The 20,770-nt window shown below is 39.3% G+C and overlaps 3 protein-coding genes across 4 annotated transcripts; 1 reads left to right on the plus strand and 2 right to left on the minus strand.

The window, feature by feature from the left end:
* Window positions 1-2,024: 2,024 nt before the first annotated feature.
* LOC121941112 (hydroxylysine kinase-like) lies at window positions 2,025-6,930 on the minus strand. Its single transcript, XM_042483833.2, has 5 exons — window positions 6,775-6,930; window positions 5,501-5,824; window positions 3,962-4,104; window positions 3,021-3,201; window positions 2,025-2,846 (listed from the first exon to the last, which is right to left on the minus strand). The coding sequence occupies exons 2-5, from the start codon at window positions 5,802-5,804 to the stop codon at window positions 2,407-2,409; spliced, it is 1,068 nt and encodes a 355-aa protein (XP_042339767.2). The 5' UTR covers window positions 5,805-5,824; window positions 6,775-6,930; the 3' UTR covers window positions 2,025-2,406.
* A 1,023-nt stretch (window positions 6,931-7,953) lies between these two features.
* lsg1 (large 60S subunit nuclear export GTPase 1) lies at window positions 7,954-16,936 on the minus strand. The gene is made up of 14 exons (XM_088077679.1): window positions 16,802-16,936; window positions 15,495-15,621; window positions 14,277-14,397; window positions 14,101-14,187; window positions 13,829-13,915; window positions 13,273-13,333; window positions 12,753-12,929; window positions 11,290-11,658; window positions 11,099-11,200; window positions 10,444-10,578; window positions 9,803-9,935; window positions 9,586-9,665; window positions 8,917-9,090; window positions 7,954-8,612 (listed from the first exon to the last, which is right to left on the minus strand). The coding sequence occupies exons 1-14, from the start codon at window positions 16,895-16,897 to the stop codon at window positions 8,433-8,435; spliced, it is 1,929 nt and encodes a 642-aa protein (XP_087933805.1). The 5' UTR covers window positions 16,898-16,936; the 3' UTR covers window positions 7,954-8,432.
* Window positions 16,937-18,464: 1,528 nt separating this feature from the next.
* Window positions 18,465-20,557, plus strand: fam43a (family with sequence similarity 43 member A). Of its 2 annotated transcripts, none has more exons than XM_042482165.2 (2): window positions 18,465-18,574; window positions 18,698-20,557. In XM_042482165.2, coding segments are annotated over exons 1-2 (1,074 nt in total). In that variant the 5' UTR covers window positions 18,465-18,573; the 3' UTR covers window positions 19,771-20,557. The 2 variants fall into 2 exon arrangements, with proteins under 2 accessions (XP_042338099.1, XP_042338092.1); XM_042482158.2 differs by having other exon boundaries at window positions 18,508-18,526.
* Window positions 20,558-20,770: the final 213 nt, after the last annotated feature.

Below are 20,770 nucleotides of genomic sequence, written 5' to 3' on the forward strand. Positions count from 1 at the left end.
CCTGTTGACCATAGATGTATTTCTAGAGGGGATACAGGGACACGTCCCCCTTAGTTTTTAGAGCATGTGCATTTGCCACCTTGATCGGAAAACATGGAAGTAATAGGGGACTTCTACTTTGACAAAATCAAAGACATTTAGACCACAAATGAATGTAAAAAAGAGGCATAATTGGTGCATAAAAATTAAACAGAATCCATGAATTCAGTGTTTGATGCTACACATTTCCTGGCAGAGGACTCCCAACCTCCCCTGTTCATGTATGTCCCACCATGTTTTAACAAAATTTAAGCTCTTGCTGTCTGGAACAGTTGCTCCCTGGATCAGCTTGTACCAGCCAAGTTAAATAGTTAAAAAAAAAGAAAAAAGAAAAAAAGAACTGCTCTGATTGGGGAATACATCTTCATCACAAGTCTAAGAATTTAAATAGAGACGGGTACCCCCATTTGGCTTTCATTTGATCAGATACACAAATACTCTTAGTTGAGGCCCCTTCACTTCAAGTCTATAATGCATGCTAAGAGAGTGTAATTTTTAATGTTTCCAAATGAGTCTGACACGGGCAGCAGAGTCGCAGTGAACTAGTAAAAAAAAGTAAAAGTGTACTAGGTGATTCATGACCTAAAACAATAGTTAACAACACAACGTGGCCATGAATACCTAGGGAAAATATTTTGTAAACCATTAAATTATTTTTCAGCTAACTCGGACAAAATGTTTAAGAGCAGGGAACATGCAGAACCTTTTTAACAACTAACAGTTTTCTCATTTTAAATACCTTATTAGTTGAATATGCAACAAGCCAAACTAAAAACTAGCTTTAGTATCTGACTATCAGCTTTTTGAGGACCGCAGTTAATTGTCTTTCATTGTACTTGAATGCTCTTTTTGAAATAAGCACTTCTTGTAAGTGAGTTAGGTATTAAGTACACTGACAATTTTCCTGTTTTACAAGTGTAGTTACTCAAAAGATGTTTTACAAGCAGGTCAAAGAATATACAGGTTTATTATCTATTGGATAACTGCTGAGGTGTCCATCGGTCAGTTGAAGAAGAGATAAAGGTGAAAATGTGACAGTAAGTAAGAGAAGAGTTATACATGCATTACACTTACAGAACAGTAAATTTAAGAATAGTAAGACAGCAGTGATATGCAGCAGTTATCAATATGTTACCGACAACAAATGGTGCCTCATGTTTTGACATTGGCCTACGATATTAACATACAACACATCAGTGTACTGAAAAATTTCCTGCAAGTAGTCATGACTGTGGGTGACTAATACCTACAGTTTTAGATATTGCATTACTTTAATACTGTATGTTCTATTTTCTTGGCAGGGATTAGATGAGCTATGACTCTCATGGATATAAGTTGAAAACCTTGTCAAAAATATGCCAATATATGACAGTTATCCTTTTAATTGACCTTCTACCTCTTATGTATTTTTAGTGTGTACTGTCGCTCTACTTCTATTGTTTAATCCCTTTTCTATTTGTAAGACACGCCTTTGAGTTAAAAAAAAAAAACAAAACACTATAAATGCAGTTGTACTACAAATGATTCTCACCACCCTACTCATACACATTTTAAGACAAACTAAGTATATCCATATCTATATCTATATATGTACATGTGAAAAATATAAAGGACTCCTTGAGGAGTTGTTCTTTTATTTATTGAAATCATTGGAGCAGTATAAAAGTATCTAACTGTTAACATTTGGACCCAGTTAAAGTATAAAACACATTCTGAAAGTTGATGTAGATTCCCCACTGTAATATGATGCCATATTGTGAAAAGAAGGAAATGTTAATGTGACTGCCATGGAACCTATTTTTTGAGGACTTTTGAGCACACAATACGTTATAGAGAATTCAGAAACTCATACAAAACATCTGACAATAAACATAGTAAATACAGTCAACTCTACAGTAAATCGTCAGCACCAAAATGTGTTTTTGTAAGTGTTATGCATGGCTTAAGACAATTAGGTTGATGTGCTTTTAGTAATCCAAAACCAAGTGGCCCGTTATGACACAGAGGAACATCAAGGTACACATCCTCTGGAGTGTGTAAACCCTCATGACTTTAGGCACTTATTAAACATGTCCCCTTAATGCTTTCTAAATGCATTTTTTCTCCTAGACATTTTGCTTTAAAGTACATGATCTATTGTTAGTATTGCTCCTTTTACATTTGCTACCTTACCCATCTCTGATCCAGACACACTGTTTTATTTCCACAACAATATGTCTGAATCACAAGAGTAAATGTGATACTTACGCTACAAAAAAAAAAATCTATTGCTTTTAACTGGTGAGCTTAAAATTGCACATGATTGAGACAAATAGCTCAGTGGAATCATCCTATTGTGCACTGAAGGTGTGTAGGGCTATGTATTTCTCACTTCTTGTCACCAAATTTAGCGGCACTCTGAAACCACACCTTCTCCACCTGCTCCTGTCCGAGCTCCCAGATTTGCTGGAGAATATGGACGCCCTTCCTGGATGTAGTCATCAGATACTCTTCATTTTCTGGATGCAAGGTCACAGAGTGACGAGCTAAAACCAACGACTGGCAGAAGCGGGACAGCACCAGGACATAGAGACAATCTTTCTCTGCCTTGTTGAGGGGAAGGACACTTTCCCAGCCTGCGAGGACAGGTCCACCCACCTCAATCGGTTTGGGGTGCTCTATCATCATGTACATGATAGTGATGGCTAGCTCATAGATGTAGTAGCCACTGTTCATGTCCCCAAAGTCAAGGATGCCAGAAATCTTGTGGCCGTCACCCTCAGGCTGCACAAGCACATTGAGGTCATTGAAGTCACCATGGTTAATGCCTTAGAAAAGGAAGAAAGACAGTGTTGTTTAAGTGAACCAAAATACATTATCAATCATGTATTCAGTTACATATCCAGTCTCTGCTGACAGTAAACAAATTGCAGTGAGCTGAGTCAAGCAAGGTGAGCTTATCAGCTCCTTCTTTAATGTCTAAAAGTAAATATCCTACTCACACTCGCGGAAACTGGAGCATTTAGGGACCACAGAGGTCTTATACTGATGAATGACAGACTTCACAACCTCCTGAAGAGGATCTCCATCAAATAAATGAATGTATGCATCCAGGAGGGGAATACTTGACAGGCTCCATCTGAAATTCTCTCTCTGCAGCACACCAAGATGAGGATGCTCCCACTGGGAGAACAAAAATAGCATCAGTAAGTGGAAGGCAGAAGAAAACGTACAGGACAGAAGTAAAAAGAAGTTTAAGGCCCAGACACACAAAATCAACATCAAAGAATTAGTGGCGACGAAGGAGACTGTTGCATGCCTCATGCTACCTGTGTCTCGACCAAAAAGTTTCACTTGAACACACCAAAAAAGACCACAGTCAATGGCCAATGAGCATGTTTCATTTTGTGACTGAGTGAGTGGATATAACTCTCCACGCCAGCATGCAGCGGTAGGCTGACTTCAAAATAAAGTCTACAAGGACTGACTAGTGCCAACAGTGCTTGACATACAGCAAAAAATGAAAGTGATAGATGCTCACTGACTGCCTTACATTGTACGATGGCCAAATGTCTGTTCTGTGTCAGGACCCAAGTCATCATTCATCGCTTAGCAAAGCTTAGCAGTTCCAGAAGTCCAGCTTCATGTTTGGTTAATGGGCAGTGAAGTGTTAGTCCTTTATTACAGATATTATCAGAATTGGATTCTAAAATGAAGCAAACATGGGATGACACTGAAGTAATAATAGTAGTTAATTAATTACTTAAGAAATCCAGTTCAAAACAACACCAGTATTGTCAGACAAATTTGTACAACAATCTTAGTTTTGTCTTGAGATGAGAAACAGCCTTTTGATGTCACAACAATTCAGGAAATCAGCTTTCATGTTATTACAAAACAAAGTAAATGATCTAAAAGTTTAACATGGATGTTACTATTGTACCTGATGCAGAACTTTATCCATTCTGGCTGCTGTCTTGCCAATTTCAAACAGTAACTGAGGTGTTAAAGGGACCTTGGAAATGGTGGTTCCAGGTAAATAAGTCAACAGCCGCACCAGGTACTTCTGACAGCCATAGCCACAATCTGTCAAAGGTGAAGACATGATTAGTGTTATGGCCATTCCCCTCAGATTGGCGCTCATAAAGCATGACCTTTGCTCAGGGACACACTTATCGTTACTTGGGTGTGTGAGTGTGAGTGTGTACTTTCTAACTGTGTATGCTTATTATTATTATTATTATTATTATTATTATTATTATTATTATTTTTATCCATCCATCCATCCATCCAGCCATCCATTTCATCCACTTTGCCGGAGTCGGGTTGTGGGGTAAGCAAGCTGAGCAAAGCACTCAAAGTATCTTCTCCCCAGCAACACTTTCCAGCTCCTCCTGGGGTAACCCGAGGTGTTTCCAGGCATGATGAGATATATAATTCCTCCAGCGTTTTCTGGGTCTTCCCTGGGGTCTCCTATCTGTATAACATGCCAAAAAATCTCTAACAGGAGGCGCCCACAGGAGGTATCCTGATCCAATACCTGAGCCACCTCAAATGGCCCCTTTTGCAGCGGCTCTACTCCGAGCTCTCTCCGCATGCTCTGCTCCTCTCTGCTCCTTCTCTTCCTGTCCAAGACATACGGCTGCAGATCAGATGATACGACCACAAAGTTAATCAATCTTCAGCCCAGGGTGTTCTGGTACCAAGCAGACACATGAACCCCTATATGCTCCAACATGGTGTTTGTCATACCCAATCCATGACTAGAACAGAAGTCCAATATCATAAAACTATTCGGGCTCAGACCAGGTTGGCATTCCTTCCAATCACGCCCCTCCTGGTTTCATTGAGCATTGAAGTCTTGCAGAAGAACTATAGGGTCCACCGTCAGTACCCTTTCATGGACATCCCCCTGAGACTCCAAGTAAGCCGGATATTTGGAACTGCTGTTTGGTGCAGAAGCTCAGAACAATCAGAAACCTCTTCTCAGCGACTTGAGTCACATCGAGCTGACCCTCTTGTTCCCCATGGTGGACAATACAGTGTCGCTCGGGCGAAGGCTTGTGAGTAAGCAAGGTACTCCTTTTCTGAATATGCCGGACCCCATCGATCTCTTGTTATAGCTGTACTTATTTCTGTCTTTGTGCTGCTGCAACACCTAAATTTCCCCTCTGGGGGCAATCTTTTTAAACCTTATCTTATCTCCCCTGCTGATCAAGTGCAAAGCACAACATGAAACAGCAACTACCCCAGGGCCAATTTCAATCACTAGCATGTGCACACACACTCACAGACACACACACACACACACACACACACACACACACACACACACAGGTAATTTATAGCATAATCATAAAGACTAACCTAACAAACCTCTGTGAGAACCTTAAATGATTGAGTGGCAGGTGCTACAGTAAGAGGTTACAGCATTTTAGGTGACATTATTCATCAGGTCTGACCTGTGTGACTGCTCTCATACCTATTTCTTCCAGGCTCATGAGCTGTCCTGAGGTGGTGGGCAGGGCTGTTTGGGCAGGAAGTCCGTTTTCATGGAGGACGGACATAGCATACGTCTGCATCTCAATCAGGGCGACGTTCTCACTGTCTTCCGAGTTCATTATCTTCAGGACGTACTCGCCGCCCTCGATGGGCGCCACATAGAAGTTCTGGTCATCGTAGCTCGGCAGAGAGCGGATTTCTGATGCCGTCAGATTGAAGAGTCTTTTCACCATCTCAATCACCTGAGGCTGGCTGAAGTTGGGCTGGGCATGTTTCATTGACATTATTCCTGAGTGAAAACAGGCTATCAGAAAAAAAAAAAAAAAGATTTTACTTGCAGAAATGTGCGTAACAAAAGCATCACAAGTAAATTTATAAACATTTTAAATAATTGATTTTGTATGAAATTGCAAAATGGTTCATTACAAGTTACATGCCTTCAAATTTGTATTTTATAACTATTCTCGTGTGATCGCGATGGAGACTTGATCAGCAGTCTATTAATTCACAATGTTAATATTCCATGATGTTTATGTAATTTATCAAACAAAAATGACATATTTGCAAAGTTCAGATTCTCCAGTTGTAGGATTTGCAGTTTTGTTTTGTTTGTTTTTTGCTCTTTTAAATTAAAAACGTCTTTTTGAGTTTGTTTAGATGACTTTGACTTTAGATGATCAGGGGAAAAGGCAAATAAAGGAGAAATCTTGGAATCAGTAACCCGTGATGGCCATTTGTCCTTATGTTATGATACGTTATAAAAATTGTTCACTATTTACTGAATCTGACATGGGAAACTTGGCTGCGCCACCCAACGTCCTATAAAATCTGGGCTCCATGTTTTTTCACATTTCTTGACTGTCATTTCCTTACACGTACAGCATTTTCTCGCTCTGTGTACATGCTGTCATTACTCATCTTTTTACCCGCTGACAGTATTAGTGGAAATCGCGCGTATTAAACATAATAAAAGAAAGTCACCATAAACTGCACCACTGACTACACACACGTCAATGCTCACGGTGTCTTATATATCAAGTGAGAGTGAGCATTAAAACAATATTAACTATGAAATAACGTATATCGAGTCTGGCTGAACATTATTAACGTTAGTTTCCAGTATCATGAGTTGATCCACGTCAATAATAGCGTGGTAACCATATCCATTACACTGCATGAGAGGGTATGCTGGCTATACGGAAACAGCCGTAACTGAAAATAATAATATACATTATCCACATGTCAATACCTTACCTCAAACTGTGGAAAAGCCAGGTGAATATAACGGGTTACGTGGTCTGTTCCTTGCTTGTAATTGGCTCCGTTTAACAGTTTACCCTCTCGCTGTGCTCCGCCGCTCCTGCACATTACCTCCTTAAAATACATCAATGCTGCACATACTGACAGAATCTACATCCGGTGGAGTTTTTCGAAATAAACACCTATCGTGTTTAAAGCTGAAGAATGTTGGTTTGAGCAATAATTTTTTAAAATAGTTATAGCACGTATTTATAGGTGAGGTCACCTTGTAATTAGTCAGCTCTTTTCACAGCGCACCGCAATCTTTTTATGCCCAGCACCAGTTTAGTCTGAAAAACGACAATTTCCGGTTACTATTTTCGATGGGGGATGGATGAGAAGAAAATTAGTGTCTCGAATAGCAAATCGTCATCAGATTAAAAATAACGCGTTACTACTTTGCAGACGTCTTTATTTGTAAATCTTACTCGAAGGCTATTGTCAAGGAAGAGTCTAAAGAAACTGAGATTGTCATTAATTGATTGTCGCAAATTTCAAAATAAAAGTCCTACTAGCGCGTGTGGTATTTTAGCAATATATTACCAAGATACACATATTACAATTTTAAACAGGTTATTGTATTGCATTATATTTTATATTATAATATTTTGTATAATATTATATATTATGTTTCTATTACATGATTAGGTCATATAGATTACATTACTGGTGTTTCAAATTCTTTAAATTTATACTGATTTAACCCCCTAAAATACTTTAATGTTGTGTTCCTACTATATTTGTCATACAATGAATATGTTAGCCTATGTTACGTTATATATACACAAACTGTATGTGTACATGTTTATCTTGTTTCATATAGAAGCTACTGTTCCCTACATGAGTTTGTCAAGTTAAACATTTTCACTCAAAAAATTCTGAATTACTGTATAAAGTCAGTCAGTTTTTTTAATCTCCATGACACCTGACATGACTTAGTAATTCTAATTTCGAATCCAAAAAGTTGAACCACTATATTAATACAAAGGCCCACTTAGATTAGTAACTTTTTAAATATGTGATTTGAATTTTCCAAACATTTATAAATACAAATAACATTTTTGTTTCCACAGCTGCACTGTGTAGCATTAACTAATGACAACCTCACAGAAATCAAGTGAAGAAGTGATCAACTAACATGAAAATATTCAATTGTTTTTATATTCCATCTTAGTTACATTAATCACGTGTATGTACGGTTAAAGTCATTATCAAACATACAGTAATTAATTGTTTATTCAGATGATGTGTCTTTAAAATTCCTTAAAATACAAACTGTCCTGTTCAATGTCATATAAAATTCAAACCCTGTGGATGTTAGGTCCATTTCCAAACATGTTTGGATCTGGTGTACAACTGGTGATCCAGTTGATGGAATGCTTTGCACCAATATGATTTTCTAACCAGAGCTGTAGATGACAGATTATGCACCTCATTTATTAATATCGAGATAGCCTGACCTTTCCATTCACACAGGATTTAGGGGCTTTCATCCATCTACAGACACTACTCAGCATTAATTCCTTTGGAATCACGGATGAGCTGTAGTCCAGGGTTCTTCTACTCCTGCTGAAATCACCTGAAATTAAACGTGCGTTGATTTCAGATCATCATCAGGCATCCAGATGCTTGGTAAGACGGCGTACTTTCTCTTTCTTGTTCCTGTTGCCATGTTTTTTCCAGGGTTTCCCCACCACTGTCTCTGATCCAGCTTTTCCTGGGCCAACAGGTCCGCTGCCTGGCTTGTAGCCCATGAAAGACTGAACCCCCTTGGTGAGCGCCCGCACATTCTCCTGAAGACAGAGATCACACATTTAAAATCACAGTAAAGAGCCATCTGCTGCAGACGTATACCTATAATACGATTTGGGCATTTATCTGGCAAGCAAGCGAAGCAAATTTTATTTATATAGCACCTTTCACAGACACCAGTCAAAAAGTGCTTCACAAAGACACACGCAAAAGCAAATAAGTCAAAATAAATCCAAGATAAAGTGAAAGTGGGTAAAGCACAGGATTAAAAGACTGTATGCTCTAATGCCTGTCTGAATAAGGTTTTTAACTGTTTTTTGAATCTAAATAGTACGTGTATTGTACCTGATGGAAGAAGTTCTTGTCGACCACATTTTCAATTCTCTTGATTTTCTGTTGTTTGTGTGTTGTTGTGGAGAGGTCGCAGCAGTCTGCGTCTCTTTTCAGGAACTTGCTGTGCTGCGGCTGGAAGTCGTCAGCGTGAATGTGTGGAGGAGGATGGCAGTACAGAAGCTTTCCCTGTAAGGAGTCAACATTTTTAGGAGTGTTAGAAAGAGGATGCTCTATTCAGGATGCACATATATTAACTTATCTTTAGTAAATGATACATAATAATTGCATAGAACAGCTACTTCATTATGTAGCTAAAGGGCCAAAGGTAACCGATATCCTTTTAACCCTCTGAAATCTGAGAAAAGCATGGGAGGAAGGCTTTTAGCAACTTAAGAAGAAATGACCCCAAAATTATTGTGGCTGACACTGCAGGTAAACTTAACAGACCAGTGGCAATCAATAGATTAAAATAACTTAATTTGATTCATCATTACATTAAAAGTTAAAAGTACTTAAAAAGTTGTTGCCTGTAGACTTTAAACAGGCAGTTTACACATTTTGGTACTCAATGGATGGTTCTTGGTGCCCTATCAATCCTTGCCTAAGACGCAAGTAGGCAAAACAAACAACAAAATGGACTAGCAACTAGTTTTTGAGTTCTGACTCAGGTCTGGCACTTACACAGACATAATCTTTCAGGATGTACCGGGCTGATCTGGACTCGTCAGGCTGGCCATGTGATGTCATAAAGCCCCTCATGTCTGAAACAAAGGGAAACACAGTAAGGTAGCTGGATCACAATCACAGCTTCATACAGACCTGCATAGTGACAGGAATGTTATTAAGCCTAATTTTCATTTATTCTCTATAGAAACACAAAAAATGTCAGAAGTCTCACATCCATAAGCCATAAGCAGCTCCTCAGAAGTGGGGGGCCTGTCGGGGTCTTCATCTTCTCGTGGTCGGATGATGTTGACACCATACGTGCCCTCTAACACATGCCGAGGGATCAGCTGACATACGTGACCAATCTGTTAAGGACCTAACTACGATCAGCAGCCAAGAAATTCTCCAAGTTGAGGATCAGCTTCTGCAAGCTCCGCGAGAATCTCAGCCTGTGAATGCAGGTTTGTACTATATGTTTTGTATTTATATATGCATGTACTTTTTATGTACATGTATATATTGTAATTTTATTTATGATTTTTCTTGGTTCTGCTACCCTGATCCATCTGATGTTAATGTGAGAGGCATTAACATCAACAGATATTAGAGATTTATAGAGATAAATGTTACTAATTATTTTGAATTTTTAAATGCTTTGTCAGAAAAAAAGGATTCATATAATTGTACTTTATAAGTCCCAAACATTTTTTTGAGTTTTTAAAGATTGATTTAAAACATTTTAATACTAATTAAGGTATAAATTTAAATGGATTAAATCAATGGCTTGCAAAACTTCTTAAGGAACTGCAGGAACCCTGCTAATAAATAAAAGCTGCTTCAGGAATATACACATACAAAGGATATAAGGGAGACTGCAGGTACGTGATCTCTCATCTGGTCAATGGGCAGGATCCCGGAGCAGATCATCTCAGCTTTGGTGGATACAAAGGAAGGCATGACCAGACCAGGGCAGTCACAGAGGCACAGGCCTGGCTCCACATACAGAGTCTGTGATGCACGTCAGGAAAAGGCAACAAAAACAATCACACTTTAGGTTGTCTTTCTGATCGAGAAAATTGCTCTAATTCATTGATATTCAACTTACAGTCAAATCAGCCCCCTTTGCTATTTTCTAATTTACAATGACAATAAAGCAATTGAAACCGAAAGGTTTTTTTTAATATATATTTTTAAAATGATAATATTCATAAGGTACTAGAGTGAATACACAGCATCAAACTAGAGCTTGTCTGTCATAACAAGTGCCAATGGAGGATCCCCTACACCCCCCATCAGAGGTCCTATCTAAGCCCCTACTGTCCTAAAATCCTAGAAATGCCCTAAAATTCAAAACATTCCCTAAAACCCTAGAAATATCCTAAAATCTGAGAAACATCCTAAAACCAGAGAAACATCCTAAAATCCAAGAAACGTCCTGCAATCCCAGAAATGTCCTACAATCCTAGAAACATGTACGGAGCTGTTTCGACTGGCTTCATAGTGAGAGGTTTAAAGAGTAGTCGTGTACCTGAAAGTGCTTCGTGTGTCCAGGAGTGGCTGAAACAGACACCTTCTTGTTTCTGAAGATAGTGTTGATGGTGGAACTCTTTCCCACATTAGGATACCCGACCTGTTGAATTTATGCACGATAAAAATTGTAAATGCTTTACAACAATAGATAAGGCACATGTAAAGTGTAAGTGTTTACTTTTCACTCACCAGTCCAACTGTCAGTTGTCCGTCTTTACACCTGGGCCCGCTGTGGACAGACTTAAACATGTCCAGCAGCTCATCTTTATGCAGCAGACGGCTGGAGTTGTGGAAGGAGGATTTACTGGATGAACCTAGAGCCTCTTCCTCTGCTTCATCTTCTGAGCAGGTGAACCAGTCCTCCTCTTCTACACTTATCTTTTCCCGTTGCTCTTCCTCTGTACCACTCTCTTCTCCCTCCTCATCCTCTTCCTCCTCTTCCATCATCTTCTTTTCCATCTCTCCAGCTGCCCCTTCTTGGGTCAAGTCTTCATTGTTTGGCTGTTCTTCCTCTTCGGGGTCACTCTCATCACACTCTGGATCCTCCACCTGCATCCCCTGTGAGAAGAGACAAGCAACATTATTCACAAGCATTTCTCCAATAAAATCTGAAATTAAAAGCTGGCAGCATCCACTCCCTGAGAAAATGTGGATCTACAGACATCTACAAAAATGTCTGAATTGGGGACATTGGTTATGAAGCGGATCGATGTACACAATAACTATTATTACACTTCACTATATGGTGTCTCTTATGTATGTGCAGTGCCTTTTTGTCATTTATTTATTTTATTTTTAATCACTTTTTTTCACAAACCAGTCTTGTAATGTTATGGCTTGTTTCCTGAAAAAATATAAAATAATAATAATATATTATTATTATTAATAATAATATAATAACAATAAAACTGAAAATAAATAGGAAAAAGAAAGAGAAAAGAAGACAACGGGTCGTGGATCCTTAATGTAGATAACCAAAAATGTAAAGACTAGAACAGAACTTCAGTTAAATATGTTCCTTTTAAAATCGCCACATGGCTGTTTCATGCATGATGCCTTTCTTCGGCGTGTATTCTGGTTATGTAACAAACAACAAAAAACAGATGGGGTTATTTAAAGGCAACCACAACCAGCAGAGCCAGTACAGCAAACGGATGACAAGAGGGTAATCTGTACACAAATACATTCATTTCATAAAAAAAGCAAATGAAATCTCCTCATCCATCCTGTAGTGGATGAGGGTATCAACAAAATCCATTTCACCTCCCTTTGGAGAAAGATTCTGCCTCTCTGTGGCATAATGGATACATTTCCTTGATATCCTCAACCCCAGAGGGACGAATGAAAAGACAACTGCTTGTTCTCTGATGAAGTGAATATATTTGTTTTGTTTCTTTGTTATTTCATGTGTTCAGAACTTTATACTATGAGATTCTTTGCTTTGAGAGGTTGCAGCGCCCCCTGCTGGAATCTACTTGTTTTACTGGTTATGCTGGTTGTGATCAACAATCAAATATTGCCATAATACACACTGAAGAAAGGAGTCTGACTGAAAACGCCCTTGTGGTAATATTAAAAAGTTAAACTGGAATAAATGTATTTACAAATGCATTATATTCAGAGTACAGCTTCTCAGGCCTCGATCTTCTCACCTTTTCTTCCGCGTCCAGTCTGTCGCTCTCAGCCAGGGCCGACCAGAAAACTGCCCTCAGCCCCTCTTTCTGGAAGTGTCTGGCCCAGGCTCGCCTCTGCTCTCTGGACAGCAGGTCTGCCTTATTCACCAGCAGCATGTTCACCTTATGCTCTGACACTTCCTTTACATACGCCTCCTGTCAGCACACAAAGGAGAAGTGCAAAATGTTTTGTACAACATTGTACAATATGTATATCTCTAATTTCTTTACATATTTAAAATGAACGTGATGAGAACAAACGTTGGATCACATCTCTGAGGGAAAAAAACTCTCAAAATTAAAGATAACAACATAAAATAAATCTAAATTCTACAAGACAACAAACAGTATAAAGGTGACAGAAAACAAGCATTTAGAATATCTATGTGTACCCTAATAGAGGGTGTGACTAACAAAAAAACTGAACGGTGTAGTCATAGTTTAGTTACATCCACTAGCAAGTTCACTTTCCTCCCAAGCAACTGTCTCGTGCACTTACCAGGTCAGGACATCTAAACAGCAGAGGATTTCTGGCATCTACAATTTGAACGACGACGTCACTACAGAAAAACAGGAAAACAGTTTTGCTGTAAGAAATACATACAGAGAATGCATTCCTTATCAAACACAGGCCTAATCTGACAGCTGTATGCCACTTTTCAGTGTCCCCACAAATTTTCACCAATGATTTAAAAAAAAAAAAACATTTCCATATGTTACCCCCTTTTCCATGAATTTATCAAACATATATTGAATTTGAATATTTGGCATTTGAAAGCCAAAAGTTATTAGACACACATTTCCCAGACAGTTGTGGATTAGCAAACTGCCAGTGCTTGCAAACGTTACTCATTCATTGGACATTCCTGCCTCTAAAAGAGCCGCACAGTCACTGTAGCACTAGATTTAAAATTAAAATCACATGGAACATATTTTGCATATTGTTAAAAGTGTTTGAGATTTTTATGAAAAAACAATTAACAATAGTCAAAAATGTATATTCAAAGCTTTTCCAAAACATTTAAACGGTAGGAACCCTGACTTTTGTTTTTTACCTCCTCTCGATCACTCTCCACAGTTGTCTCCAAAACTCCAGGTTTCTCTCAAACGGGGTGAGAATCAACTTCTGTTCCTCTTCTAGCCTTCAGAGGTAACACTTGCAGTTATATTGCTGACATTGAGAATCCTCCACTGAGAGATCACAAATGATGTTCTTGACTTTTTACATAACTTCTTAAACAGTAAACATGCAACAATCGCACTGCTGCTTATAAGAAAACAATCCTTGTAAGAGCAAAGGTGACTGAGTTTACAGAACATTACACACTGTGCAAGCTCTCGTCTCCAGAGCAAGAAGCTGTCTTTCTCCGCTTGCTGAAGAGCATCTGGGCTTGTGCTTTCATCCCAGTGAGGGCTTAAAATTGGGAAAGAGATATCAGAACATTATGAAATGCAAAACATACAGAACAGGAATTGTGTCATATTAAAATCCACTCTGCTTACCGCCGAGGGATTCTGAGGAAATGCTTGTTGTCTTCATGCAGCTTCTTCAGCCTGGTTTTCTCCTCAGCTGTTAGTAAGCCTGCTCTAGCTTCCGCTGGCACAAACCTGATGTTGAGTTTCTCTGAGAAAAAAAAGCAAGAAGCACTCAGACAACAGTGGAATCCAAGGATAGAGGTGCAGTGGATAACACAGTCACATTTAGGACAAAATATCAAGTCAGGATTACTGAAACGTAAAGATCTGGTTGAATTACACACTTTGTTAGTTATGTTCAGGATTACCAGAAAACATACAAAAACTGTTTGTTTTTAGTTAAGAGTACAAGGATCATGAACAAAAATTTAATTTTAAGCATCAGTATGCACAAACTACACAAACTACAAAAACTAATGTGTATTTCAGTGTGTGGTGTCAAACTGCAATTCTTTGGAGAATAACTTAAAGGTTAGTTTTAAGATCTTTTAGTTCAAAAACATGTATCAGGAGAAAATAATTAGACAATATGAGGTTGCCAGATGTTTTTTTGATTGATGGCGATGCTGTGTATAGCTTTTGATTTCTTTTCTTTCTCTCTCATTTTTCTGTAAGTATTGACTGCTAAGTAACTGGCGGACGGACCATCTATTTTCATCTGTTGATTTATTTTTGAGAAAGGAATTGGTTTAATAAGATTTATCTCCCTGACTCCATTAAATCATGGAATGTAATGTGGCAAATATCCTGTGGTTTGATTTTGAACTATCCGTTTCCATGAACAAAGAAAAGTGAAAGTGAAATATGTTTGAGCACCCTTAACGCTGCTCAAATCTCAGCTTCCTCCAGAACACAGAAACAATTTATCTGTGATCCTCTAAGCAGTGAGGTTGAGGAACACTGTGACCCATCCTGTCCATGTGCTCAATGATGCAACTATTAGGAACAGTCAGTGAGTTCATTTTATACCTCAGAGCAGAGAGCACAGACACGGCGCACAGTACCAACAAGTACAACCAAAACATTTGCTGTGCGGCGACCACTGTGAAGCTGGTCAACAATTAGCTACTTTATTTGCATTCTGTTTGATATGATGTTGTATGGACCATAAGTTCACTTTGCCATGCTTAGTAAGTAGAAATTACTGACAATCTTTGGCCACAACATACACATACAGCATTCAGCCCAAGAACACCATTGATTGATTGATTGATTGATTGACTGATTAGATGAGGTATTTCGTACCTGCGACAAATTCTGTTCCTGCCAGTTCGGCAGTGGCCAAAAAGTCATCCATGGAGCTTTGTTCTGTCACTGACTGCAGGTTCAGCCGTCCCCAGTCATAGCCATCATTCAGCTCACTGGTGTGGAGCTGCAAAGGGGAAACAAGGCTCAAGTAAGATCTGCATTAACCCTTTGAAAACTTGACAGTTTTCTTTTCATTTGTGCACACATCTTTCACAAGCATTTAAAGAAGAAGAAGTAGACATATTTTATAAAGTCCGGGGGGGAAATTAAATCTTTTCAGTGTTGTCAATTTGTCACGCAAGTCCCAATACACACATATGCACAAACAGGACCTATACACACGCATCAAATGGAGAGATGTCAGAGCGAGGGGGCTAGACAGGTGCCCAGGAGGCAAACTAGCACCTCTCCAGCTACCAGTCCATGTTCCATAATTGGTCCAGACAAGGACTTGAACCCTCTGGTTCTCAGGCTAAGTTCCTGTGGACAGAGCTACTGCTGCCCAACATTTGAAAACTGAGCAACTTGGTTTAAATTCTTTCAAAATCATGGGGAAATGCAATGAGAAACTTGGCAAGAAATGTTACAAAAATTGCAATAACTTAGGAAAATGTGACAAGAAAGTGACTTGAAAATTAGTTTAAAGGAGACAAAGAGAGAAGGCGAGAAAATCAAAGATTTTTTTTTTCTTTTTTAGAAAATTATATTAAAAAAGGGACTTTCTTTAACACTTTTTAATGTCTTGCAAATCTGGGGTAATTGATTGTGAAGTTGCTTGTTGCCTTTTTGCATGGTTTTTGAAATGATCAAGCCAATTTGCTCTAGTTTCAAAGGTTTAAGAACAAACCACACACACTAGGGTTACAATAAGTACTACCGAAAATAGTTCCCGTGACAGTTTGTTTGTCCATTATTGTCTTACATACAAAAACATGGGTAATAGTAGCAAGGCCTTTGAAGCAATTCTAAAAATTGTGATTACATGGCCAAAATAATGCTTCTGAATAATTTCTCTACATGCCGAATTTACCACACGAACATATTTGTTAAGAACAGGCATGGATGTGAGTACTTCACGTTGTCGATATCCAAAGCAGCGATAAAATGTCATTTTCTCAAAGGAGTTTGGCGCAAGCAACAAACCGTAGTTTTAAGACCTGCTGAAAGCTCTCCCGCGCCCCACACACTTCAAACACAGCCGTCAATGGACTTATACTTTATAATATCTCACGAACAATGAAATAACTATTCTGTACAATTAGTGAAAACAAGTTCAATAAAAGCTACTTATTGCCATGCCATACCCAGGAGTCGCCCCTCTTGTTTCCTCGGCCTGCCTGGAGTCTCTCCTTCATCAGAGCTCGGCCCAGTCCGCATCCTCCCGCCTTTTTCTTACCCATAATAACTTCTAATGTTGTCACTAATAATAATATAATGTATAATACACTTCACAAGGATGCTAAAAACGCTATCTGTCACTAACTGCGGTGTCCCATGTGCACTGCGTTGTTGTCGTAAGAACCGGAAATAGGCAAAACCAATCGAGGCTCACGTGCAAATGAATCAGTTGCTTCGAGGTATTCCTCGGTATATTTTATTGAAATATATGCGAATTCCCATGACGCATCTGCATACAATTAACCCCTAGAAACCAGAACTCTGCTTTATTGTAAGCAGCTATAGTGTCGTAGCTATGGTACAGTCCACTAATTGTCCAGCTATAAAAGTTGCCCAGGAGAAAATGGGACAAGCCAACATCCGTTCCGCATGCCTAACCGCCGTTAGTTTTACAATAAAACAAAAATATATAGCCCACCGTCCCCATAAATATAATACTAAAGTAGATTTAAAAATTAAAAAAAATAAATGTTATAATTGCACAAAGTAATAAGTAAATCATTTTCCATCATCACAAAAACACACAAGAATAACAAACGCACTTCTTATGTCAACCAATAGATGGCAGCATAAAACAGCAGTCAATCCTTCTCATAGACCTTCATCCATGACTGTCAGTGACTACACTATTTTCACATTCACCAAAATGAGGAGCTGATTGATAAAGTTGGTACTACTCGTACTACTATCATTCCTACTACTACTGATACTACTACTTCTAGCCTACTACTACTAATAATAATAACAATACATCCATATTTATCGATTTCACAAATGATTAATGCGTTTGTTTCTGTTCACTTTGTGTGTTACATTCAATTACAGAAATTGTTCTAAAATATATAGGAGTTTAATTAGCTCTCGAGGGGGAGGTTATTTATGTATTTATTTTCAAAAACTCCAAAAAACATCGATTGTGTTTCTAGCGCTTACATATCACTATTTTCATCCAATAGAAATTTAAAGAGATTTTGGTACTGTAATATGTTTATTTGGCTAAAATGTTCTGTATAGTAACAGCCAATAGATATGTATTTACAATCCCAGTTACTTCTTGCAAAAGGAATTTTTTGAATACTTTATTGCAATGTTTCTTTCAGCGTCTTATAAATATTTTGTACACATCATTACTTCAAGCCCATTACATATTTTTTATGATTTTCAAATGTAAACGTAAATTAAATCTTCATACATAGAGGCAATCAACCATACACAATCAAATGAATAAAGAACGGATAAAGTGCAAAAGTACAAAAAGTGTAATCACCCCATCTTCATTTTTACCAACAAAAAAACCCACTAACAGCTATAATAATGAAAAAGAAAGAAAGAAAGTAAATAAAGTGAAACGGAAGGTGACAGGCCTATTATTCTGAAAAATGTTACAAAGAAAGACAGATATGTTTTTAGTTATGAATATAAACTGCATACAAGATCATGCAGCAGCTGTTTGCAAACAGCAGACGGGGTTTTTGTATCAATGAACACAATCAGTTCAAACCAACACAGTTTTATTCTGATTTGGTTCAGCCCCCCCTACAGTCTCACGCAGATGGTTTCTCCCTGTATATAATACGCGTAGCCAGTCAGAAACTAGCAGTGTGAGTTCAGAGCTGCGATGAGACAAGGAGGTGAGACACCAAAATGGACAAGAGCACTTTAGAGGATAAACACATGAAGTACGGAGTCTTTTCGTTCAGTTCTCATAGAGTAGCTCATAAATGACCTGACAGGGAAACAAACACCTCTTGGATATAGTAGTAGCCTAATACAAAGTTTGTTTTTTTTTCTTTCTCTCCCAGTGTTGCTGTTGACTGGAAACAGCATTAAAATGCTACCTTGGAAGAAGAATAAGTTCGACCTGATTGAGGAAGACAAGCAGTCCAAGCAGAAGGGCTATGCGGTGAGCCTCAACTACTCTGCGCTCACCTCCTTCGCCAAGTCCTGCCCCGAGAGCGCGCTCAACAGGGTGGGCAGCATGTTTAAGTCAAAGAGGAAAAAGGTGAAGATCACCAGCGAGGACCCCACGTACACGGTGCTCTACCTGGGCAATGCCACTACCATCCAGTCCAAAGGGGACGGCTGCACGGACGTGGCGGTGAGCAAGATCTGGGGCAAAAGCGAAATGGGCAAAAACGGCACCAAAATGCGGCTGACCATCAGCTCGCAGGGCATCCGGATGGTGCATGTGGACGACAAGGCCAGGAGGCCGGGACACTTGTACTTGCTGCACCGGGTAACCTACTGCGTCGCGGATCCCAGGCTCCCCAAGATTTTCGCCTGGGTTTACAGGCACGAGATGAAGCACAAGGCCGTGATGCTGCGCTGCCACGCAGTGCTGGTGTCCAAACCGGAGAAGGCGAAGGCGATGGCGCTGCTGCTGTATCAGACCTCTGCCACGGCCCTGGCTGAGTTTAAGAGACTAAAACGGAGGGACGATGCCAGGCACCAGCAGCAGCAGCTCATAGGGGAGCAAACCATCCCGTTGGTCCCCATCAGGAAGCTGCTGAACGGACAGTGTTACTACAAACCCCCGGTGGAGCGCAGCCGGAGCGCGCCTAAGCTGGGCTCCATCACAGAGGACCTGGTCGGGGAGGAGGAGGAGGAGAAAGCGATGCACTTTGAGTGTGAGGACATTCTGGACACGGACGATGATTGTGTTGCCAACGGTAAACAGGAGTTAACTCAGATTATAAATGATTTGGGAGAGATGAGCATAGGAAACGACGTGCAGACACTGAAAGCTGACCTCAGAGTCACCAGACTCCTCTCTGGAGAGAGCACGGGGAGCGAATCCTCCATCGAGAGCAACCAGGAGCCCCCTCCGCTCACTAACGGGTTTGAGGAGGTAAAGGTGCAGCAGGAAATAGCCTGAATAATTTTAGGCATTTCTAGGTGCCTCTGTTTTGTTGAGCCATGATGTCTTCACACTAAAACATCCCCTCTGTTGTTGTGTTGGAGAGTCTAACCTGGCGCCTCCGCGACTAACTGAGAGCATCCAGAAAAAAAGAAGGTTCTGGGACAGTTACCACACATGGACCCACAATCAGGCTACTGATTGGTATTTTAAGATTGTGTAAAGGCAGAGAAATGGAAAAACAAGTGCATGCCCGTTTGAGAGAAGACTGGTTGAACCGACAAAATCCCTGTGCGCCTTAGGACGCACGGCACTAATTCCATCTCTTTTATTTAAGAGGATTTGTTGTATCCTCAAGCTTGTTTACCTGACTTTTTTCTTCTATTTTTCTCCCTTGAAAATTGCATTTTTCTGTTGAAATATGCTCATTATGCTCCAAAAAAACATTCCGTTTTAAAGCACGTTTTGTTCTATCCTTAAGTGGTTCAGTGGGTCTGAACAGGCATCCTTAATTTTCCAGGGCAGGGCGCTTTTTGTAACAGCCTGTTCATCTACTTTATTTTGCACTGTTGTGGAATTCATTCGAGTATTACGCTGACCACATGTACACAATGTTTGTTGGTATGTTGTCTGAAACATAAATGTCATATCTTTGCTGTGCAAAAGAAAAAAAAACACATTTTATGTATTTGTATTAAGATGTAAAGTAAGATGTTTAAAGTATAAATATGTTATTTTTTAAAAGAGAAATGTGGTTTGTTATGTGAACCTCATAGAATTATCAATAAAAAAAACATATAAAGTCGTTATGTGCAGATTTGTGTTGGGAAACAAGTAGGCCATGATCTCCTCTGGTGCTCTTCAATGGAAGTGGGGATTTACCTTGAGAGGCTCAAATTAAGGTCAGATTTTCAGTGCTGAACAAAAGTCATGTGGAGCTGGCACATAGACATGTCTTAGCTGTTTGGGTCAGCGTCATCGCTGAATCTGTGACGTTGTAGTTATATTTTTCATTTAT

The sequence above is a fragment of the Plectropomus leopardus genome, chromosome 5, assembly GCF_026936395.1.
Source record: "Plectropomus leopardus strain MGB_pleo_1.0 chromosome 5, ASM2693639v1, whole genome shotgun sequence".
NCBI classification, from domain to species: Eukaryota; Metazoa; Chordata; class Actinopteri; order Perciformes; family Serranidae; genus Plectropomus; species Plectropomus leopardus.

What these genes read in the sequence shown, in the direction of transcription:
- LOC121941112 (XM_042483833.2), bottom strand. Translation starts at nt 5,804, where the DNA reads ATGTCAATGAAACATGCCCAGCCCAACTTCAGCCAGCCTCAGGTGATT. An exon ending in CATGAGCCTGGAAGAAATAG is followed by an intron (nt 4,105 to 5,500) that starts GTATGAGAGCAG and finishes CACCTTTGACAG; the next exon opens with ATTGTGGCTATGGCTGTCAG. An exon ending in TGGATAAAGTTCTGCATCAG is followed by an intron (nt 3,202 to 3,961) that starts GTACAATAGTAA and finishes TTGTTCTCCCAG; the next exon opens with TGGGAGCATCCTCATCTTGG.
- lsg1 (XM_088077679.1), bottom strand. Translation starts at nt 16,897, where the DNA reads ATGGGTAAGAAAAAGGCGGGAGGATGCGGACTGGGCCGAGCTCTGATG. An exon ending in GACAACTGACAGTTGGACTG is followed by an intron (nt 11,201 to 11,289) that starts GTGAGTGAAAAG and finishes TAAATTCAACAG; the next exon opens with GTCGGGTATCCTAATGTGGG. An exon ending in GCTGCTTATGGCTTATGGAT is followed by an intron (nt 9,666 to 9,802) that starts GTGAGACTTCTG and finishes CCTTTGTTTCAG; the next exon opens with ACATGAGGGGCTTTATGACA.